General features: G+C 42.4%; 1 protein-coding gene across 1 annotated transcript; it reads left to right on the top strand.

The window, feature by feature from the left end:
- The first annotated feature begins 1030 nt into the window (after positions 1-1030).
- Positions 1031-25189, top strand: LOC134452689 (heat shock 70 kDa protein 4-like). Its single transcript, XM_063203193.1, has 19 exons — positions 1031-1312; positions 2608-2665; positions 2817-2957; positions 4407-4529; positions 4809-4908; positions 6045-6178; positions 7352-7596; positions 9055-9131; positions 10767-10918; positions 11885-11994; positions 13517-13656; positions 14876-15057; positions 16169-16246; positions 16736-16882; positions 17168-17293; positions 18905-19012; positions 19303-19422; positions 21981-22142; positions 23587-25189. The coding sequence occupies exons 1-19, from the start codon at positions 1206-1208 to the stop codon at positions 23794-23796; spliced, it is 2520 nt and encodes an 839-aa protein (XP_063059263.1). The 5' UTR covers positions 1031-1205; the 3' UTR covers positions 23797-25189.
- Positions 25190-25285: the final 96 nt, after the last annotated feature.

The following is a 25285-nucleotide window of genomic DNA, read 5'->3' as shown; positions in this document are numbered from 1 at the left end:
TAAGGACAACAATAGCCTACTACTATTACCACTACTACTACTGCTACTAATAGTTATAATAGTAATACATCTTGAGGTATATACCTATAACTCTAGGCCTATAGCATGTAGACAATTAAGCTTTAAGTCCATTCATTTGCCTCTGGTGCCTTGGTGATACATAAGGAGGTCTCTGATATCATGATGTTTAAATATTTTCGTGTATTTTTTCCATGAATGGTTACTTACTTATGTTTAATGTTTATGCCTGCTGTGCTAGTGGCGCAGAGAAAATGTGCGTTCTCCCAGTTCTCCCCCTTGTACGTCACCTCTCTGTAATAGAGCTCTTCAGCGTTGACGTCAACTTGTATGCGGCGTTTGGACTACCGGTTCCATGGCGATTTTTTACATTGCAAAACGCCATAGAGATTCAGGTTTGGCAAAAATATAAGTTGCACGGCAACAACGAACATTAGCGTGTCCCCGCATCCCTTTCTCATTAGTGGAACGGATCGTATCATCATGTTGGTGTATTCACATGTTAAATCATGACGATTATAATTCAATATTGCTAACCCCTTTCTGATCATTAAAACTTCCGAACTACATACTTTCCTTTGGTTGCCATGGGTACAACCTTCCGCACGTACATGCCGTTAGATACAGGCGCCGCTTCTGTAGTCGCCAAAAGCTTCCGGGTTTAGCATATGGACGCAACATCGTATTTATGTCGAAGTTTGACACAAAATGATCAACCATGTCATACCTACAGCCTATTTTTAACACCCTCGACAGTTTGCGGGGGTTCGCTAAGCGCGTGCTTGCACTCGGAGCTTATTTGAAATTTACCCCTATTCATTCCCAATGGAGGCCGGAAGCCGATAGGAACCAGGACGTCCTTAAATGCTAACATGAAAGACTACAATCTACTACATGCTTCCGCTTCCGCTGAAGAACTCTATTTACCCGAAATGTCCAGAGCAATCTAGAACAGCTCAAGTCTCGCGATATGAGTCTGGTATTTCGCGTGAGGGCCAGCAGCCGGTGTGCGATAGAGCTGTATGAGTAGTGAACATCGTGTGGTGGTTTTGGATTATGTATAGAAGTTGATACATATTGGTGGATATTTTCCTTATCATTTGAGGTTCTGTTTCATCTCTGCCTTCAGTCTACGCACTCCAGATCAGCAGTGTCACAACTTGGCTAACATAATACCTTGACTAAACATGTCAGTGGTGGGATTTGATGTTGGCTTCCAAAGCTGTTATGTTGCTGTAGCCCGATCCGGAGGAATCGAGACCGTTGCGAATGAATACAGTGACCGATGTACACCGTAAGTAAAACTTAATGTTTCAATGATCTACGAAGACAGTTCCCTCATCCACGGTGTCTAATGATGTACATGACTTGACATCTTATACACTGGTAATGGGAGTAGCCATACAGTAAGGCCCGATTACAGAAGATAAGCTTGGCACACATGAATGCTGCATTTCTCAACTAACCTCTAGCTTACAACCTGATGTAGGCTAGCCTAGCGTGCACGTATCAGGTGACGCTTCTGTTTTAATGAGACTGTTAATGTACTCGCAGTGTAATTTCACTTTATGGCAGATAGTTGGTTTGATTCGTACACTAACGCCTTATATGTGACAATTTCATTGTACTTGCTTGCTAGCATCGTACTAGAAAGTGTATGGCAAGTGTGACAGCAAAGCAGCCCTTTTGCTGCTGCAAGTAGCATGCTGAACTGTATTTGCTCAGTCGTCGCTGCGTGACGCCAGCGGTCACAAGAATATTCTAGTGATATGTAATTGGCAGTCGATGCTTACGTAGCGGTGGCAGTCAGCAAGCCACATATAGGCGCACGGCTCAATGAATCCCTGGACATTATAACTTATTTAGAAGTCAGATGGCGTGATGGTGTTCCTTAACATGTTGCTGTTGTTTTCGAGTGGCTCTGGTCCTTTGTGACATAGAGCCTATAATCCTTGGTTTTGACTTGACATTGCGCCGTGTTCATGCTGCAGACCTCATGTTTTGAGAGAAATGGGCACCAGGGAGTAAACGCAGTACGGCTACTGGTTTTGTGACTTAGCAAGTCACAGGGCGAAGCTCTTTTTTCAGCATGCATTATTAATCCTTTTTTCACGAGACAGCTTCTTGCTGAAATAAACAAACAGACAGACCATGCGTCACACCGGAGTAACAAGGACAGACTAGATTCAGTTGTTAAAACGCACGTGCGTGAGGTCCTGCTGGTGACTTCTTACATAACAGAAACGCACCCACAGTATTAAATCCATTCCCTGGAGCAAATCAACTTGTCCACGTATGGTGTGTTTGCCTCAAGCAATTACTGTATGTCAAATTGAACAGCTGTTTAGTACTGAGTGACAGTTGTGATAGGTAGGCTATAGCCTTTAGGACTGTGTGAACTGTCAATAGGCTTTATCTATCACCGTACGGCAAGCTTGCATTGCAAGTTTATTAACTCAAACTCAAGCAATAATGCACAATCAACATCATAAGATGTGCATAGGCTGTTTCTGGAGTGTGGGCACACATTGTTGCATGCATCGCTACACTGTTGCACGCATTCATCACCCCCCCCCTTTTTTTGTACAGCTCATATGTTTCATTTGGACAACATAGTCGATCGATAGGCACAGCAGCCAAGAATCAGGTGAGTCTCCCACAACCTGTCATATTGTATTAACATGACTTGGATGCATTTTTTATAGTCATCAATGAGTCATCTCTCTCATGACTAATGAATTGCTTGAGAGGCACGTTTTTTAATATTTAACACGCCGGGTGGTTGTGGTTTTTCTCAGGTGGTCACAAACTGCAAGAACACTGTCCAGGCGTTCAAGAGGTTCCATGGACGGGCATTCACTGACCCCTATGTCCAGGCAGCCAAGCCCTACTTGGGCTATGAGCTGGCTCAAATGCCCCATGGCACGACTGGTCTGAAGGTAATGCAACTAAATTCTTTCGATTGACTTGACCTCCTCAACTAACTTTGTTGTCGTATAATACATGGGTTCACAGTGTTTGTAAACATCATGTTGTGAGGAGGGGCACGACACAGCAGCCAACCATGTGAGCTAATGTTTTGACCGACAGCGCTTTCCAACAATCAGAGGTTGAGTTGTGCACAGTTAGTTTCGCACAGTCAGGAGAAAATAAAAAAAAATAACCCATGTATACAAACACCAATAGTACTCACTTTAAAGCAAGTGGGCTCCCTTCAAGGTCACAGAGCATTAGGGAAATGGATTGTTATTATTCCACTATCCAATAAGTAAATACATAAATAAAGTCAAGTCAATATTGTACAGAGAAACGTCTGGAATATTGGATGCATTAAAAAGACAGCCCATTACTATCAATTTCAATATGGTGAGGATTTTGCTGTTATGCAGCCATGTTGGAGGCAACAGCACAAATATCAGTAATCTTTAGAAAAACGTAGTTGCATTAGCAATATCCACATTGTAGGTTGTTCTCCAGAGGATGTGCACATAATAGACAAAAGAGAGCCGTTTTCACATCCTTGTTTGTTATCCTAATTTAAGAACTTGAAAAGGACTCTGAGACAGTTGCTATGGCTGAGACCATCTGGCATCTGCTGTGTTTTGCAGCAGGTTTTCAGCAATTATCCATCAGAAAGAAAACATGAATCCTACAAATAAAAGCTCAGCTAATCAGGCAGACATCAAGTGAAGGACGAAAAAGGACTACATCATTTCTTTGGTCATGGTATTAAAACTAAAGGGTCTGCTCCAAGGAGTTTTTTATTATAAGTGAATCAGCTAAGATTAAAATAAAGCAGTGGCAAAAGAGGAGAATATGAAATAAAAAAATATGTTGAGAATGTTATATCGAATGCAAGCTAATTAATGAACATGCTAGATAAATTATAACACAGCTAAGAGCAAAGCACATGTTAAAGAGATAAAAAGCTTGCAGGGATTCGTGTGAATATGACGTGTAAGCTGAAAGCAAGAAAACATTAACACTTGTGACTATAATTATAAGCTTAGTTAATAAAATGGATCAAAACCACTAAATCAATAAAACCCAAAGAATAACACATCAAAGTTAACTGAATATGCCTTTGACCAAAGCCAATATAATAACCTAATTGTATAACCGTAGAATGCTAATAAAAACCTAATATTAGACATGGATAAATTAAGGTCAAAGACAGAATGTGAATGGAAGAAAAACAGTCTGGTTACTTTTCAAAAGCTGGGCTCATATGTCTAATTTGGCAGCAGATCACATGCAAATTGGAAAAAAAGTTGGAAATCCGAAAACCATGCTTGTCTGTCTAAAGTTTGACCACTGTTTGATTTCAAGAGACCAGCAAAAGCTAATAATTGCATGTCTGTCTTGTATTTCCATGGAAAACATTGAAGGTGATGTACATGGATGAGGAGAGGGTGTTCAGCATTGAGCAGATCACTGGAATGCTGCTTACCAAGCTGAAGGAGACTGCAGAGTCTGCTCTGAAGAAGCCAGTGGTGGACTGTGTTATCTCTGTAAGTCATGAACAGACAGTTTTATTTATTTTTCGTACCTGCGGCCTGAAAAGGCTTAAGCCCTCTGACCTTCAATGTTGTTTGACCTTGTAGTGCTGTTTTCCTCTGTCATTAAGATATGATTTGTAATGACAATAAAAAATGTGGTTTGTAATGACTGTTAAGGTCATCTCAGTAAGTGACTTGTGAGTGGAGACGAGACTTTCTTTCATTTATAGCCACTGTAGTGATGCTTTACTCTGTCATTAAAATTGAATGTGGTTTGTAATGTGCGTTTAGGTTCCCAGCTATTTCACAGATGTGGAGAGGAGATCACTGATGGATGCATCACAGATCGCTGGCCTGAACTGCCTCAGGCTCATCAATGACACCACAGCAGGTGAAACCTTGAAGGCCTTTCAGTTGCTAACAGATGATGGTATTCAGGCTCATTGCCTGTTTTCAGGTTTGACAGAGATGGGTTTTTCGTAATTCGAAAATTGGTGAAGGTTCAAGCTCACGATTTTCTTCCAGCAGGCCTGCCTTGTTTCCCTTCCTAACCGCTGTCCTCTATTTTTTTACACTGGGAGAGTAAGGGTCCTGAGTCTATGCGGATGTGTCTACATATGATTGGAAATAATGTATATAATAAAAAAGGGTCATTATCTCACTTCAATCTTCCATATTCAGCCTTAACCTTTGAAAACTGACGACAGAAAAACTCCCAAGTCCTTCTGTGTGTCCACGAGTAGCAAAACACTGCAAAGACGGCTTGTTTTGATTAGGTTACCCGACGAGCCTTCCTGTGATGTTACGAGGAAGTGCATGAGTTGATGCTTCGATGTAATAATATTGAAATACCGTGTTGTGATAAAATGCTCAGATGAAATATCCAAATGGTGACTTTGTAGGAGTTTTGACTCTTTGTTTGTTTGTTGAATTAACATACCATGCTGTACCAGGGTAAATCCGCTGGGATACCCTTTCAGGCCCCTTAGGCTTCCATCACACAATCATGACCCCCATGTTACATCATTCTTTCACAGGGATTCTATGACGATATCATGTAGATGTCAAGGCCGGCAGAATGTTCTGTAATATCTTACAAATGGATATGAAGTTTCCGCAGGACCTTTAACAAGGTCATGAAACCTGTCATCTTAAAAGGAAACGAGCTTCTGACTGACGGAGGACGTAGTGGCATATAGTCACTTGCACTCTGCAATTCTGGCACTGCATGTAATTGATGATGCATTGACAGATAATGCGTTGACACATGAATGATCAGTAAACAAACCAACAAGCAGTACAACACAGTGGGATCAATGCACCACGGCATTGCCAGGTTAAGGACTAGCACTGAAGCAATAAATTGCAAATTAGTTCAGTCCTATTAGCATATTTTATGAATATGATATCATATCATGCACTGTATATAAATGAGCTGTGTCATTTAATTTAAATGATTTAATCTAGTTTCATTGATTTAAATAATTGATTTAATCTCCTTTTTTTTTTACAAATTGAATGAAACAGTGGCGCTTGCTTATGGGATCTACAAGCAGGACTTGCCTAACCCGGAGGAGAAGGCCCGCACGGTGGTGTTCGTGGATCTGGGGCACTGCGGCTACCAGGTGTCTGTGTGTGCCTTCAACAAAGGAAAGGTCAAGGTAAGGCCAGCTGGTTTGCCTTGTTGTGCCTTTTCAAATTTAATACTGGTTTATGGAATAGGGGTGTAAATAATAAGCCCAAGATTAAATTAATCGATTCCTCCACAAGAGAATTGTTTAATCTTTATTAATCAATTGATCGATTTTTGTAATTATTGCACTAATTTTGTGAGGCATTTTGTTTTGGTCATACAGTAATAATAATACTGACCATACTAAAAATGTAACATTTCACACATGAGCCAAGCCTGTAAGGGGAAAAAAATGAACCATTGATTTGAATCGAATCGAAATGAATCGAATCTCGGAGCATTCTCAAGTATCTATAATAATCTTATCGTTGGCCTAAAGAATCGATATTGAATCAAATCACCATGAAGGGTGTGATTTACACCCGTAGTATGTAGTAAGTAATTCATAACAGTGTCTTAACAGCTGGTTAATTTTCCTCACTATGCACTCTGGCCAGAGTGTCTGCTATTTATTGTATACTTTGATTTGGACCATGCACTCGTGTCTGACGTAAATAAAGCATTGAAATTGAATTTATAACAAGAGCCACTGAAATAAATATTCATTGCACCCACATAACCCTCCTGACTTTGGCTTAACCCTGCTTTGCATTTACATTAATATACAGTATGCATCACATTTTGCAATGAAGTAGATTCAGCATGTGGTGAATTTAACCACCGGATAGAGCTCTGTGCTCTACTGCTCTTCACGAGATTGTCTAGTTACTAGATACTATATTTCACCGACAATTTGATCCAAAGTGAGGATGTAAATGGCACTGCAGCATATATTATATACAACGTGAGTACACCGGCAGAACAAAGTTTGTGCTGGAAGATTTTAGCTGAGATTTTCTTAGAACGTCTCTGATTGTAGATGGTCAGTGTTAGTTTTGTTACACAGAAAAACTCTCTTGGGAGAGCAGAGTTTTCACAAAATGTATTCCAATAATGTATTCCACCATTGGAGGACAACTGGTGACATTGCAGAATGCAGAACTGCAGTTTGGAATGGGATTTACCTGGTGTGAGCTGAAGGCAGACCCAAGCACTTTGTATGGGGAGGATCGCAACATTGTGGAAGGAGCACAACACTTCAGTATAGTGTAGTTCAATAACATGCTGTGCTTGCATCCCTCCTCCTTTCCCCCAACGCCAGGTTCTGGCCTCCGCATTTGACAATGGCCTGGGCGGCAAAGACTTTGACGACGTCCTGGTGAAGAACTTCGCCGAGGAGTTCAGCAAGAAGTACAAGCTGGACGTGGCGTCCAACGCGCGCGCCCGTGTGCGCCTGGCCCAGGAGTCCGAGAAGCTCAAGAAGCTGATGAGCGCCAACTCCTCAGACCTGCCGCTCAACGTCGAGTGCTTCATGAACGGAGTCGACGTCACCTCCAAGCTCAACAGGTCAATTGTTTAAATATATTGAGCTATAATAATAATAATAGCAATGATAATGATGATAATAATGACAATAAAAAAAATATAGCTATAATAATAATATGATGATGATGATGATGATGATGCTGAGTGCTTCATGAATGTAGTCTACGTCTCCAAACTCAGCAGGTCTTCTGGGTTGCTTGGCAACTAAGAAAATAAACATGAAGCTTGATGCTTGTAGTGCTGTAGTAATAACAATAATAATAGTGTTAACTTTCAGTGCTTCATAAACAGAGTCAATGTCCCCTCTAAGATCAACAGGTCTGTTGGGTTGCCCATGAAGTTCAGCATTTCCTGTAGAACAATTACTGTACATTAGTCAAGGTGGGTGGGGGTTGGCCATATCAGAGTCATATGACTATCGTCATTGCAAAGGCTCAGGTTCATATGAATTGTATGAAACCCCCAAAAAGTGCCATTTCAGAAATGCGTAGAAACTCATTTCTAAATGTTGCCCATTTAAAAAGAGCTATTAAAGTTGTATTATCAAGTACAACAATTGAAGCCAAATCAACAAAAGATGGACTGATGATTTGTTAAGTTCACTGATTTCTTAGAAATGCAGCCTATTTCTGTAAACTGAGGGACTAAGATGGTTAAGACTGCACTTGGACAGCTTTGCATCTGAACTCTTCAATTTTCCAATGTCTTGTGAACGGTGTTGTCTTGTGAACGGTGTTGATGTCTCCTCCTAACTCAATAGGTCAGTTGCCTGGCAACGCTCGATAATAAACAATAAAAGCTTGAGCCGGGTGTGGGGGTGGGCCTGTGTCTGAGGATGAATGTCTCTCTTTAATGCCATGTCTATATCTCCTTTTTATATGCAATTGTATTGTGCTATTATAATAATAATAATAACTATTTAACAGCACGTTTCATACAGGCATGCAACTCAAAGTGCTTTAACAGTTTGACAGGAGTATGGGGTTGCCAGCATTTAACCCTGTTAGCGCAGAGCCTATGTTATAACCTTACTGTCACCAAAATTGTAATGACTATGTCATAATCTGTTACTTAAGGCTCTCAGTAATGTCATTGCAATGCTGTTATGATGTAGTTGAGTATTTCCAGGCTCTCAGCAATGTCATTGCGATGTTGTTATGATGCAGTTGAGTATTTCCAGCAAATAGTGAATAGGCTCGCCAGATTATCTGCCGTAAGGGGCTACATCATCTATACAGATGCACTGTTAATATTTTTTTGATCAAAATATTGATTAAAGTGTGATTGAAGTGAGCATGTTGCTAGTCGTGTTCGTGTGGGGATGGAAGCCCCAGTTCCTGTGTATGTGCAGTGCACAAGTTCTGGTCATGATGTAAGTGCCTCTCAATGAGTTGTTTGTAGTGCAACAGCTGTTTGAGTGTGTGTGAGTGTGTCTGCATGTGCGTGTGTAATAATAGCTGTGTGACGCGGTTCTTCCAGGGGGAGGTTTGAGGAGCTGAGCGCTGGGCTGCTGGCCAAGGTAGAGGGACCCCTACGCAGCGTCATGGAACAGGCCAGTGAGTACACACACACACACGCACACACACACGCATACACACACACACACACACACACACACACACACACACACACACACACACACACACTATGCAGCGTCATGGAACAGGCCAGTGAGTACACACACACACACACACACACACACACACACACATTACGCAGCGTCGTATAGCAGGCTAGTGAGTTCACACACACACTATGCAGCGTCATGTAGCAGGTGAGTGAGTTACGCACACTTGACTAACTATGTGGGGTCCAGTTACGCACACTTGACTAACTATGTGGGGTCCATGGAGCGGGCCAGTGAGTTAACAGACTCATAAACACATATGCACATGCACTCACACACACACACACTTTCACATACACTATTGTCAGGGAGTAGCCCGGCGAGTTAATATACGCATGCGTACCCACACACACACACACTCGTACACACATACTTTACAAGGACATGGCGCATACCAATGAATAAACACACACACACACACACACACACACACACACACACACACACACACACACTGCGCAGGATCATGAGTTAGCAGCCACGTGGGGTCACAGTCTCCGCATGCCATGTGTACTAACAGTGCCGTACGCCCCGACCTGCTGTGACACACACACACGCACACACGCGCACACACACGCACACGTGCAGGCTGACAGACACACACTGACACATGCACACATGTAAACACCAAGACCGACAGACAGGCAGATGGTGATGTATTCTCACAGTGTGGTGCATATTAGCCCCACGGGGTGAGTCGCGATACACATGCCACGATGCGATACCATCACAATGCATTGCAATGCATGTGTTATTGCGATTCATTGGGAAATTAATTTCAGTAAATGTGTGAAAATACAGCTTACTTGCCAGTTGCTGTGTAGCATTAATACGTTACATATCTGGTACAACAGAAATATTGCCAACTCTCTACTGAAAAAAATTAACCAGTGGCACATTCCACACAATTAAAAAAAGCAAAAAACTTTTTTATCGTTATTAAATAATCGATTTTTGCTGCCATGAATCAATGCAGTCTATTGTGACAATACATATCACAACACATTGTCATGAATTGATGCAGTATATTGTGGAAATAAGTATCGCGATACATTTTAATGATTGTTTTTTTTCCCGCACCCCTAATAGTACAGCCCCCATGGGGCAGTACCAGCAGCATGGCAGACACACGAAGCCCAAATCGGGAGATTAGGACTGCTGGCTGTTAGTAGTACAGATGGTAATAGAACAAGAGTAGGGATAGTTTATAGATCCCAAAGGAAGGCTGATCGACATATTAAGCACACAACAATGTACTGTACATAAAAATGAATGTGCGTACGTACACACATGCACAAACAAAGCACATTCACTTGCGTACAGTCAGACAGCCGTGCACACGCACGCACGCACGCACACACACACACTGAGTTCACAACTCACTCATACACTTAATACAGATTGACCGCCACTCACACACACACACACTCCTGACCAAGCACGCACACACACACACACACACACACACACACACACACACACACACACACACACACACACACACACACACAGGGGTAAAGCTTTCCCCAGCTGACGCTGCTGCAATCTGTTTGGTTGTTGCCAGAGCTGAAGAAGGAAGACATCTATGCTGTGGAGCTGGTGGGCGGAGCCACCAGGATCCCTTCAGTCAAGGAGCGAATCAGCAAGTTCTTCGGAAAGGAGCTGAGCACCACACTCAATGCTGACGAGGCTGTCGCTAGAGGCTGCGCTCTGCAGGTCTGTCCATCACACTCACTCTCTCTCTCTCTCTCTCTCTCTCTCTCTCTCTCTCTCTCTCTCTCTCTCTCTCTCTCTCTCTCTCTCTCTCTCTCTCTCTACTTTTATATACCCCCACTCTCTCTTTCGCTCTCTCTCTATATTTTTCTATACCCTGGCCCTCTCTTTATCTTCCTTTTTCTGTTCATCTGTTTTATTCTTGTTTTTATTATTTCTCTCTCTCTCTCTCTCTCTCTCTCTCTCTCTCTCTCTCTCTCTCTCTCTCTCTCTTTCTCTCTCTCTCTCTGTGTCTCTCACTCTCTTTCACTGTCTCTCTTTTTTTCCATCTTGGTTTCTCTCACTGTCTATCCGTCTGACTGTTTCTCTTTCAAATACTTGATTTTCTGCTGAAATACATTAAGAGGCCGGCGCCCCCCAAGCACACTTTGACACTTTGAATAATCTATTACACAATTTATTCTGATGATGCTTGGCCCGTTTTCTTTTTCTTTTTTTTTAAAGAGAGGCATACAGTATATTGCATCAATATGACACATTTTCTCCTGAATCTTCTCGTTTGTATTCATACAACTGGCCTGATTTATTCAGATAAGCCAAATGATCTTGCTTGGTCTCGCTAATATTTCAATAATGACTGTGTCTTATAACTATGTATTAAAATCAGGAAGCACACTCAACATCTCCTAATATGTGACACTGGGTGTTTAACTTTGTCGATGAAATAAACGCCAACATGAACAATAGATGAATAAAGAAGCACTCATCCTATTTCTAATTACTTATGTAATCGCCTCACAGAGGTTTCAGGCTTTTACACACTCAGTGTGAAATGGCGATCTGGAAACGGAAATCTGAGGAAGGGTGTGAGCCCAAGTGCCCGACACATTTGTGAGGCAATTAAAAAAAGTAAACCCCCCCCCACCCATTACTATGCATTTACCATGGCTTTAATCTCTGGCTTGGCAGTGTGCGATCCTGTCCCCTGCCTTTAAAGTGCGCGAGTTCTCCATCTCGGACGTGGTGCCCTACCCCATCTCCCTCAAGTGGAGCTCCAACGGCGCTGAGGAGGGACTCGGGTAAGAAATGCACTTCTCATATTGTTGGTTTATCCATTGTTTTTCCCTATAGTTTGAATTACTTGCATGTCTTTGCATTGACGGGTGTTTTGGGAGGGTGGGAGGGTAATCATTTGTATGAACACTGTAACTGTTACCATTTCCCTTTTATCACTTAAAATGAATAAACAATGACATTGACCAAAAAAGAAATTCACATTTCAGTGTAATTGCAACGTACTGTAATGCTGTCCCAATAAGTTAAAACCCCCTTGCACATCTCAGGGTTGGTGCTATAGTGCAGTGTTTCTCAACCTTTTTTTAGGCAAGGCACCCCTTCAATTCATGACAAATTTCAAGGCACCCCAAACCAACAAGCCGTACCATGGCACCGCATCCGATACCACACACAAGCTTAGAAAAGTAACACATTTGGAGACGTCACACGACCTACGTTCGAAGTTGCAGCTGACTGGGGCGACCTATATTGATTGTGCGTAAATGGCAGATGAAAGATTCCACTGACTAACATTAACTTATCAATTTAGACAATTATGTATTATATATTACATAATTTATTTATCAGCCATGTTTCCGCGGCACCCCTGAGGGAGGCCTGCGGCACCCCAGGGTGCCCCGGCGCCCCTGTTGAGAAACACTGCTATAGTGACTGCAGGGTTTGGAGACATGTTAAAAGTTCAAGATGGGTCACTGCAAACTGCTTAACTTTTCAAATGTATTTTTCTTATGAGTGAACAATGCGTTTTGCATGTAGCACCATCAGGTTTGCTCAGGAATACTGTACACTAAATTAGTAATGTCGCAGAGGAGGGATTCAGGTGATACACAGTTCACGACTGCAGATGACTGCAGATTTTGCTATGTACTCGGAAACTATGTAAACTGATACAGCATTTTGTATCAGATATTAATAGTGTGTGTGTGTGTGTGTGTGTGTGTGTGTGTGTGTGTGTGTGTGTGTGTGTCAGCCATTTCTGTGTCGTAATACAAAAAGCATAAGCCATAAGCACAGCTCCATGTTTGAATCCTCCATGCTCTGTTGCTTGATTGAATGTCAGTACAATAGGATAACAACAATAGTTTAGGGCTAAAAAAAAGTGTAGGTGTTTTTATATGTTCTAGGCAGAGTTTTTTTTTTAATTCACTTGCAGCCTTTGAAAAAACTTAAGTACCATAGTACTTACACCACTACAATAAGACACCAGGCGTTTAGTAATACATTACAACCTGGTCATTGCCATATAACAGGGCCCATGTCTTTACAGATTTAAGATCGTCTAATGCAGTGGTTCTCAACCTTTTTTGAACAAACATCCCCTAGACCTCATCTTAAGCCTGCCAACGCCCCCTTGACCTCATTATAAGTCTACCAACGCCCACCCCACCACCGCGCCTCCGTTGAGAACCACTGGTCGAATGCAACAAATGCAACTGATACCCTAACTATGACAGAGGTATTGTCTTAGTGGGTTAAGCAGTGCTGTGAATACTTTTCAAATTCCTCTCAATGATCTTGCTCTAGCTGCAGCGACTGTGAGGTGTTTCCTAAGAACCACGCGGCCCCCTTCTCCAAAGTGCTGACGTTCTACCGCAAAGAGCCCTTCCAACTGGACGCATACTACAACAACCCCAAGGAGCTGCCCTACCCAGACCCCACAATAGGTACAGTAGGCCAGGCAAACAAAAATGCCAAATGTCATTTCTTGTGTTACCTGGACTTGTTCAGGCTCACACAGTCTTAGTATTGGGCTACAGAGACCATTTTCTCTAGCATTCACTTTCTCTCGTCTCTGTGATACCAGCTTATCTAACAAGGTCAACACACAGTCCCAGAGTTCACTTGATGCTGAACGATTGAACATTTCGAATGACATAATGGGATGCAATGGGATCATGTGATCACCTGGAATTTGTATATATGGGGTGTATTTTCTGTGCATTGTCACGTCTGAAGAAGGGGTAAAACCCGAAACGTCACGTAAAAATAAAATATTGGGAGCAAAAGAAATCCTGGTCGTGCAGCGGACTTTTTCTCAAAATCATCTAGTCACTTGTGGTCCTGCTCCCAGGTCAGACGTTCCTGTGGATGTGCGAGCTTTCCATCATTACCTCATTTTGAATGACACCCACATGTATTTTACTTGACTTTACTTGATTTGACTTGAACTATTCCTTGAAATATTTCTTGAACTTTCCCAGAGATTCAGTGGAGATAAATTGTTGACTTATTGGAGATGGCAGCTTGGCCAGTGCTAGGTGCATGTGATGTGTGTGTTTGCCAAAGTGTATCATTTGGTGTGTGTTTTGTCGCCCTGTGCAGACAACACACACACACACACACACACACACACACACACACACACACACACACACACACACACACACACACACACACACAGCACCAGTTGTACCAAGCTCACACACCCATCCTGGGGAAGCTGCAATGTCAAGAGTGCCCTTGAGCAAGGCAACTAACCCCAAATTGCTATTGGGACTGTAATCAATTGCCTACACCTAAAGAACTATACGTCCATTTGGATAAACGTTTTGGCTAAGTACTGTGTAAGGTAGTGCAATGTACCGGTAATGGCATGTGTCCATGCAGGCCAGTTCGTGGTGCAGAAGGTGGTATGTAATGTAATGTAATGTAATGTAATGGCTAAGTGTGATGTAATGGCATGTGTCCATACAGGCCAGTTCGTGGTGCAGAAGGTCGTATGTAATGTAATGTAATGTAATGTAATGTAATGTAATGTAATGGCTAAGTGTGATGTAATGCCATGTGTCCATGCAGGCCAGTTCGTGGTGCAGAAGGTGGTATGTAATGTAATGTAATGTAATGTAATGGCTAAGTGTGATGTAATGCCATGTGTCCATGCAGGCCAGTTTGTGGTGCAGAAGGTGGTCCCGCAGGCGTCTGGCGAGAGTGCCAAGGTGAAGGTGAAGGTGCGTGTGAATGTGCACGGCATGTTCAGCGTCTCCAGCGCCTCACTGGTGGAGGTGCTCAAGGCGGCCGAGGGAGAGGAGCCCATGGACACCGACCCGGCAGCTAAGGAGGACGAGGTGAGTAGCACTCGCATGTGCTTTTTTCTCTCTGCACCACGCCTAACAGAGAAAGGCCACCATAGTGACGGTGTAACCGTGCGGACAGACAGCTGGCATTGAAAGAGCTAAAATGCTACCGAGTCCTGCCTGGAAAGCACAGGTACTGTATGGGGTGATGAACGCAGAAAACGATTGAACCTGAAGCGGTCGATGAGGGAGAGCGACCAACCGAAGCTCGTGTTTAGAAAAATGTGAACATTCCACTGCTGACGCCTGCTGGCACCAAGCTCATTACATATTTTTAGCTGAAGTTCGACTTCTATTTTGACGCCCTGGGCACTTGACACACCTTTGCCGCTTTTTTGTTGAGAATATTTAAGCTTCTGCCGCTTGCTCTTCCATACGAAGTCAATTACTTCCTCCTCTTTCCACGCGTTCTGTTCAGTCTGTTCACAAGGTAAGACGGGCATCACCAACGCTGTGCCTGTGGGCACCAGGTAGCCCTCTAGGATGTTAATAAATACTGTAGTAACGACTACAAGATTTTACAGTTAATGCTTTTCTTAAGGTCTTATTTTTTTCTTCATTTAATAGTGTGGTTTGATAATGATGTCAATACATTGGTAGAGGATTTTGAATAAATAGGTAGGTTTAGGGCAGGTGTAAGATCTTTAAAGCATGTGTAACACCCCAATGGTATTCTGTAGTACTGCTACACAATGCAAGTTCTTGCTTGGGCTTCTCTCTCTGTACCAACCCTGACTGAAAAAAAACCCTATAATACTCCAATGCTTTTTCATGAAACAACCCCATTGTTGTCAGCCAGTAGACAGGCAGAGCGACCACAGTGCCTCCATTCCACTGTTCATATTCCCCTTTCTCCTGTTCATTTCTCAGTAGCATCCTAAGTTACATTTGCCACAGGCGCTGTACTTACACAACAGATACAACTGATGCAGCAATGCCCATTCAAGTGTCTCACTGCCCCTGATTTCACGATCATGCCTCCTCTGTGTTTTTGTGTGTGTGTGTGTGTCTGTCTGTGTGTCTGTCTGTGTGTGTGTCTCTGTGTGTGTGTGTGTGTGTGTGTGTGCGTGTGTGTATGTGCGTGTGCGTGTGTGTGCGTCAGACAAAGATGCAGGTGGAGCAGGGGGATAAGACACAGGGAGACAGCGCAGACAAGAAGTCGGACTCTGAAGACATGGAGGTACTAGGACATGTTGACATCTTTGCCCTAAACTCTTGTCTAATGCCCACAGGAGTGACGGTGTAAGCGAGCGGTTTCAAGCTCAAAGAAGTCGTCCAGTTGATTTCAACCTATTGCCTATTTCCTGTGAGCACAGAGAGCACTGATGATGGCAGAACCCTGAAACGTCTGCTCTACTCTGCTCTACTCTGCTCTCAAAAAAAAACAAAAAACATCCTTTTGATTGACATTAGTGTCTTATTCAGTGTGCAAACCTGCTCTCACCCTTCAACTGTTCTTTTTGGGTCCACGGCACACACCTGCTTAGTTCTCTAAACATCTAGAGCGTAACAGTATCTTCGCTGCCTAACTTATCTCTTTTGGGCAACATGACTTGAGTGAATGAGCGCCTTCAGTCTCGTCTGATATTCTTACCTTTTATGTCTGCTTCAAGTTCATATTCGAACACAAGTTACATTGTTTATGGTGTGTCTTGTCTGGTGTTTGTAGACGTCAGAGGAGGGGAAGCAGGAGAAGGCCGGGCAGCCATCGAGTAAGAAGGCCAAAGTCAAGACAAAGACTGTAGACCTGCCCATACAGAACAGCCTGAGCTGGCAGCTGTCCAACGACATGTTGAATGCATTTGTTGAGAATGAGGTAAGATTATAGCGCTCTGTTTTTCTAGCAAATTAAGGGTGTATTTCTCGAAACCATAGTTGCAAGCTATGTTGGCTACTTTGTTCTTTGCCTTGCAATTTTCCGTTGGCACCTACCCAAGTTGCTAACTGGCTTACAACTACACTTAATAGAAATGCACCCCTGGTTCCAATGCTCAGATACTGATCGTTTTGATTAATAGTTTGTTAATTTTTTTAACGTATCAAAAATGTGCCTTGAATACTAGTGAGATTGGGTTATTGTAAAATATTTTTGCTCTTTCAGGGAAAGATGATCATGCAGGACAAACTGGAGAAAGAGCGAAACGATGCCAAGAACTTTGTGGAGGAGTATGTGTATGACATGAGGGACAGACTCCATGGAACCCTGGAGAAATTTGTCACTGAAGAGGTGGGTACAGTTTGTTCGTTAGAACTTAATTGTCTCCATGGGGCAATTGTATTTGAAGCAGATTTGAGACACAGATAGGCGTATCAAGCAACAACAAAAATCAGAAAACAAAAACTCAGAACATTTCTACTCACACTAGCACACACTACACACTAAGGCATTGGACAACAGGGTTACCACTTCACCTCGTTTAGTGCTTTTATCATTTGAGGAATAAAAGAAATCCTTGACTTGTTTTTGGTTAGCCTTTTAAACTAGACCAATGCTACGTACAGAGTGATTTTTGCCTGGTGGGTTGAACTAGCCTCGCACCATAGGGGATAGTCTAATTTTAGCCATGGCTCTGGCTCTGTCCTCTCATTACAATGCTCTGTGTAGTTTTGAATCTGTGTAGCGAATCAATGGGATGAGCTTAGCACAGTGAGAACACATTTTAAACTGCATTGCTTCCACAGCTTTGCCTATGGTGTGAGCCCAGACTATGCATTTCATGTTATTGTCTGGCTTGCCTGGCTGGATATGTTTTTTTTTTCGTAGTTCTTGTGGTTTGCCACTAAATGTGACTTCACTGCTTCCATTGACAATAAAAATGAACATGTGGCCGGGGAAATCCCATGCTGATTTGCAGAATCGTTAATATCTGAAAGACAGCATGGATGCTTGTCCCAAAGCGCTAGCCTGAGGTTGGGAGCCAATCCAAGAGCGAGGAAGGTTGGAAAGGTGATGACTGGTATTACTCGACAAATGGAAGCTTGCAGTTTGTTTGAATACAGCTGACACAATTGGCTATGGGCTACATATACACCTATGATACATCTGTAACAGCCAATAAACGGCCGTTGGCAATCACAAACCACACCTGCCCTACGAGAAATTCAGTAGATGTACCATAACACACTTTACGATAATGGTCTGGTGTGAACTAGGCAAGTGAACGTATGCCCCACAGTCCCCATTACCGTCAACACTACAGTGTGAGAGTCTATGCATGATCACGGACAGTTTTACTCAAATATATAGTCAAGTGTGTGGCGTGCGGATTGTGGTGGGGAGGTGGGGAGCTGCTCTGGTTATTGTGGTGGTACTCAACACAGAGGGATTAAGGAGTTAATCTGGGTAACTACGGCTATGCTAGCTACAACCGGAAAGAGCATCGGCTTTAAACCTCATGTTCCAGATTTGGGTGTGGGGGAGGGAAGCTAGTTTTCTCTTTCTCTCTCAATTGTGGCTGTGTTTCTTTTTTTCTTGCCTCAGTCCTGCTCTTGTCACATGGGTTTGCTCACCAAAGGGTTTTTCTTATGATTCTTCACATAATATAATCTTTTGTATTACTTGTACTGTATAATGCTGTGTATTCTCTCTATACCTCCCCAAGCTGTTTATGTTTATGTCCTCCTTTGCAAGCCACTTTGCATTAAATGTAATGTACATCTCAATGTAATGTACTGTTATGTGTCAAGAGTTTATTAACTTCCATAATTCTTTATTCACTTCATATTTTTCCTCCATTTCTTTTTCAACCTTCCCCTTTCTGTGAAACATGGCGGAAACAGACCATTTTTACTGGTGGAAGAGATTTCTTACTGCCTTTTCCTTTTCTGTGTTTGGCAGGAGCGGAACTCTTTTACCTTAAAGCTTGAAGATTGTGAGAACTGGTTATACGAGGATGGAGAGGACCAACAGAAACAAGTCTACATCGACAAACTGGCCGAATTGAAGGTGAATTGAAACAACTGCTTGTGTTTTTTGTTGTTGTTTCCGTTTGCAGAATTGAGTGATTGATTGGATACACAACACAATATGCTGTATTAGTTTACATGGAAATACATGTCGTAGCAGCCGCGTAATGTGCACCGTTGACCATTGAGACGCTAGCCTTTAGTAATGCAATACAACTTGGTCATTGACATTTTGTATAACAGAGGCCATGTCTTTACAGATTTACAGATTGTCTAATGCAGCTGCATATGCTAACTGATGCTCATGACTATCGTCCCTTTTCTACATAGAAAATCGGACAGCCCATCATGGAGCGGTACCAGGAGTCTGAAGAGAGACCAAAAGCGTTTGAGAAGCTGGGCAAACTTCTACAGCAGTACATGAAGATCGTAGAGCAGTACAAAATGAAGGTGAGCTTTGCACAGATCGGGCACTGAAGACTTTTTGAGTCATAATCTCTTGTCAACACGGCTCAAGAAAAAATGTAATCACGTTTTCTCTCTTGTAAACTGTATGTCTATGTCCTGGCATGGTATAGAGAGAAAACGTAATTTCATTTTCCTTGTATGACTTGTGCATATGAATAAAGTGACAATAAAAGCGGACTTGACTTGACTTGACTTCTGGGGAAGCTGTGGCGTAATGGTTGGAGAGCTCAGGAGATCGAAAGGTTGCAGGTTTGAATCCCATACTTCATACTAGTAGGAAGAATGTGGGTTCAGTGCACTCCCACACTCTCATCCATGGCTGAAGTGCCCTCAAAAGAAGCATCTGTTACTCTGCACTGGCCCAGGCACTATAGCCAATACCCTGCACCTAAATAACTCTAAGTTGCTTGGATAAAAGAATCAGCTAGCCAAAGTCTAATGTGATGTAATGTAAGGTGATGAACAACAATGGCAACACCTTGTTATTTGTTCTTTTGTTGCAATTACATGTATCAACATGTAATAATTACAGTGTATATACCTAACCCTAACCAAAAGGTACAGTGCAAGTGTATAATAGTACATGCTGTTAGACATCTTGTCAAACTGCACTTTATTTATGTAACGAGGACCTTAAAAGCCATTGTAACCAAAACAACATATGTGTTTTAAAGTATAAGGGTACGTTTATACGGTGATGATGAAAAGAGAAGACGAGTGTTAAGACGAGCATTCTCAGGGGGAAATCTGTTTATACGAAGACATAAGAGTATGTGATATTCAATTGGATGCACTCCAGAACGCTGTGTTGTGGTGTGATAGAACCCTGGGGTGCGTTTCTGGAACGTGTACTTTAAACGTATCTACTTACTTCAAGGCGAAATACATGCATTTCTCGAAACCTTACCATTCCCACAGTAAGCCCAAAGTAGTGTGGCTACTTTCCTGAGTCCACACCGCTACTTACTTTCTTGTCATTGCAGTGCGTGACCAGAGAACCAACAAGAGACAAGCATGAATAGCCCTTTTGATTGGATGACAACCACATGTGTCTTGCTGACTCATGATTCAGCTGTTTCCTCCTAAATTCAGTGCGTGAAGTACAAAGCAATAGTGTACAACCACCACCAGCACATTTGATTGGATGTCACCGCTGACACCATGACTCAGCTGTTTCCTCCACAACACACCTTGTAATTTCTTTGTGAAAAAACACGGCCGTGGCATTACAATCTGACACCGTCCGCACCAATAATGCCGTATTATCTGCATGCTGATTGGATTTCGTTTCATTCCGAGGTGTAATTTGTAAAATATTTGGATAATAAAGTAGTGGTTCCTCCCGGAAATTCAGCTGTTGAACTGTCAAATCCCTAAAAAAAATTGGTGCGAATTTCATGACATAGCCTAGTGGTATTCACTCTTGCATCCCAATGGGAAAACAGAAGCCACGCAGGTTTGAATCCACATGGTTGCAGTGCCACAATTTTGGAAATATCTTTTGTGCATTACCAACACACACGTGCAGCCAAGGGAAAATGTGTTACACTGTAGGGTCCAAAACACGATTTCACGAGTTGTTGTCAACATGCTGCGCAGTGGATTCGAACCCACGTGGCTCGCGTCTTCCCTTTGATAGGCAAGCGTAAATACCACTAGGCTATGAAATGAAATTTGCGCTTACATTTTTTGAGTACTTGACACGTAAACCAGTGAATTTCCGGGAGTAACCACTACTTTCTAATCCAAATATTTCACAAATTACACATCGAAATGAGACGAAATTCAATCGGTATACAGCTAAAAGTATATTATTAGTGTGGGATTCATCAGATTCCAAGGATATGACTTTTTTTTTTTCACGAACAAATGACATGACGTGAATTTGTGTTCTGAACACTCTCGTAGCTGTATCATGACTTTGTGTGCACGTCGATTGATTTACAGTGCTTTTGCACCACAGGATTAAAAGATATTGACACATTTGTGGTCAAATATGTACTACAAGTTTAGCTAATGGGTGGAGTCACACTCTGAAGTAGACTAGCGCTGTGTGTTACTTGGGGTGGCTGAGGTGATGTCTAGACTCAATGGATCTACTCCAGCTGTACTTCAACTTCACTGTCGAGATACGGATAGGAGGCGCCTCACTTTCAAAGTCACCACTACTTGAGAGTGCACATTACTCCAAGCAGTACCGTAGTTACTTTGTGTGCTAACGTTCGAGACACAAGAGTTAGCAACTTTTATAGTATCTACTCTGCAACGTTGCTAACAAATTAGCTACTTCGCCGTTGAGAGATACACCCCTGGTATGTCCGCGAGGAAGACCAGACCCTCTAATTTAATAGTTTAGCCGTTTAGACGGAGACGCAACCAGGGTCGTCTTCAAAAACTCTGGAAGGAGTCTTCAGATTTTTGCGTCTTCAAGCCCCGATGGCAGGGTCGCCGTCTAAACAAAAGGCGCTTTTGATAAAATATTGTGTCGTCTTCCTTTGCAATCGTTCTCGTATAAATGCCCCCTAAATGTTGTATTGCAGGAAGAGAAGTACGAGCACTTGGAGGAAGCGGAGATCTCCAAGGTGGACAAGAAGGTGAATGAGACGATGATCTGGATGAACAGCAAGATGAACCAGCAGAGCAAACAGAGTCTTACCCAGAAGCCCACCATCACCGTCAAGGAGATCCAGGCCAAGACCAAGGTACCAGTGACCAATGGTTTTATTTCTACTGAGGAAAAAAAATGTTGGATAAAAAAATGCAGGCCAAATTGAAATCTGAGGATCTCATCTCATCAAAATCTCATCAAAACGCAGTTAAAAAAGGAGTTCTCGCTTGGTCAAATCGCTTCACATCTCACTATGGGATACGCCTCTTACGAGATCATGCATAGAGGCGTAACCCATGGTGAGATGTCTCGTTCATCTCTCTCAGAGAACCAAGGTTACAAGCCGTAACCTATAGTTTTGATGGGCTTTGCAGAATTTCTGATATCTGAATTGCAAATCATTTAAGACCTTCATCGCCGTCTTGGCTGTGACATTGTGTAATATTTGCAACAGCCATATATGAATAATCACAACAGACACATCTGGATAGTGTATTTCATAATTACATGTTGATCTTATCAACAGAATGTTTCAGCTACCGCAGAACAACCCTATTTACGCTATGAGCTAAACCTGATGATTTGAACCTTGTTTGATTCCTTGCTTGTTAAGGAAATGATAATGACCAAGTCTTAATCTGATAGTTTGGCCATATGTAATGTACAATACAATACAATACAATATCTTTTATTTGTCATTGTGACAAGCACAACGAAATTGTGCATTCCTTGTTGAGGCAAAAATAAATAAAAATAAAAATAATAATACAATAAATAAAATAATAAATAAAAAATAAAAATGGAATAAAAAGAATGGTATGTATATAAAACTATGCTTTTGAAGCAAAATTCAGTTCTGTGATGGCCACTGTGTAGAAACTGTTTTTCAGTCTGTTTGTCCCTGTCTTCATGGACCTGAATCTCCTGCCCGATGGCAGCAATTCAAACAGACTGTGACCTGGGTGGGATGTGTCTCTCAGAATGCACTTGGCCTTTTTTAGGCAGCGGGTGCTGTATAGGCCCTCCAAAAATGGAAGAGGGCAGTCAATGATGTTCTCTGCAGCCTTTATGACCCCCTGGAGCTCTTTCCTCTGTCATTACAATGTTGCTATGATGTGGTTATTGCTGGTTCAGCCAACAGTATGACCCCATCGACGCCAAAAGGCTCATCTCCAGTGGTGTCTTGCCTCATACACTGAATGCATCATCACAATGGGCTCTTTCCAACATCCTTACTCCCGTCCTCTCCAAGTGCTTTTAGCCTCATGATGATGCGTCACAAGAAAGGTCTTTTTCTCATTTGCAATTGGGATGTCGAAAGGGGAAAAGTCCCCGAAAAGTTGCTGTGGCTTGGCTGAAAGTGGGGAAACTTAATTGCTTTCTCCACGGAGACGGGGACGGGGCGTCATGTAAAGCGTGAGGGCACAAGCACGGGTCAAGGAGGCAAATCAGGATGTTGGAAAGAACCCAATCACTACCCGTCACTAGCGTTTGTTTTTTTAAATTGTCATCCCGAACTTTTCATCCCCCCTTAACAGGAGCTGCTGGACGTCTGCTCCCCGATCGTCACCAAGCCCAAGCCCAAAGTGGAGCTCCCCAAAGAGGAAGGCTCGGAACAGAACGGCCCGGTCAATGGACAGCAGCAAGGCGGCGAGGCCCAGCAGCCGGGAACGCCACAGAAAGGCAGCGGTGGCGCAGCCGCAGCAGAGCAGGCCGCCGACGGCAAACCAGCGATGGACCTCGATTAAAATTCCTGAATAAAACCTCATGTGCTGCTGCTGCTGCCGCCGCTGCTGCTGCGTGAACACTGATATGCGCCAAGGTCTCTCTCTCTCTCTCTCTCTCTCTCTCTCTCTCTCTCTCTCTCTCTCTCTCTCTCTCTCTCTCTCTCTCTCACTCACACTCTCTCTCTCTCTCTCTCTCTCTCTCTCTCTCTCTCTCTCTCTCTCTCTGTGCTTCAACTCCTCCATGGACTCCTGCTCCAGTTCTTCCCGTGCTCCTCCTACCTGTGTCTCCTTGTTATAGGACTTCACTTCTGCAGTCAATGTGTGTGTGGGCCCCTTCTGTCTAGTGCTGTTCATATTTTTTTGTTTTCTTTTTTTTATCTTAATTCTCCTTTTTTTGTTTATGTTCATTATTTAACTTGTGTTTTTTGAAATTCTGAAGAAAAAAAACAGAATGATAATCTCCTCTCCTGAAAGCTTAGTGCACTTGTGTAGATGATTGTTTTTTGGGATTTTTTTATTTTTTTTTGCATAGTGGGTGTTTGGCATAGTGGGTCATAGGATATAACTACATATTCATGTCAGTTGAATCAGTTATTTGTCAGTTATTTTAGTCTCTTCATTGAAAAAAAAATTCAATACAAAATTGTCAAGGCAATGTGCAAGATCTTTCTGGGAAGTTTAAGGTTTATTTTTGACCAGATAAGAAACCTTTCCAGTTGTTTGGTCTCTGAAAAAATCCTTATAGAATGTACCTGTAGAATCCTGCACCTATCTACTTGCTGCATTCTCATCCTACACAAGAAAAAAAAACTGAATTTAGCTGTGGTTCATAATGTTTACAGTCACATATTCTTTAACAATCATGGAGATGTTCCCAGCCGCAGGCAGAAGTGTAGGCTCAATGTAGCTGTAGAGTACTTGTCAACCTATGTTACAAAACAATGCCGTACAATGCCCACTAGATAATCATACAGATACTTTACCTGTGTACTTAGCGCAAGTGTACCTGTGTGGAGTTAGCCCGCAGAATGAAGTCTTGTGTCTTCTGAAGTCAACGCTGTCTCCACAAACAACTATTTGTAAATATGGAATGCTAGTTGGAGTTTTAAATGACAGAACTCTATTAGATCCTCTATGGGATTTTTTTTTTCATTGATGTGAGACGGTATGGTATGTACAAGCCAAGCTTGTTGTTTGACTCAAGTATGGTGTTGTAAGATATGAATTATAGTGGCACAACAATAAGAATACAAGCACTCGAAGTTGAAGCAGACCTTGGTCACTGTTATGCAGTATTGCAAAGTTCAGCAAATCAAAACAAATCTCCAGAGCTGGAGCTGATCTTTTTTTTTTCTACTCTGTATCAACGCTCAACAAATAAACATATAAACAACCCTTCTGGTTTAAGACTACAGTGCAAACTGAATGGCTGTGTCCTTCATGATGTTGCCGCTTACTTACTTGATATACTTGGATACAGACAGCGGGGGTCAAAGGGGTCAGTTGTCCC

The sequence above is a fragment of the Engraulis encrasicolus genome, chromosome 7 (genome assembly GCF_034702125.1).
Source record: "Engraulis encrasicolus isolate BLACKSEA-1 chromosome 7, IST_EnEncr_1.0, whole genome shotgun sequence".
In the NCBI taxonomy this organism is placed as follows: Eukaryota; Metazoa; Chordata; class Actinopteri; order Clupeiformes; family Engraulidae; genus Engraulis; species Engraulis encrasicolus.
The sequence above is the reverse complement of the archived record's forward strand: the minus strand, read 5'-3'. Positions and strand labels throughout refer to the sequence as shown.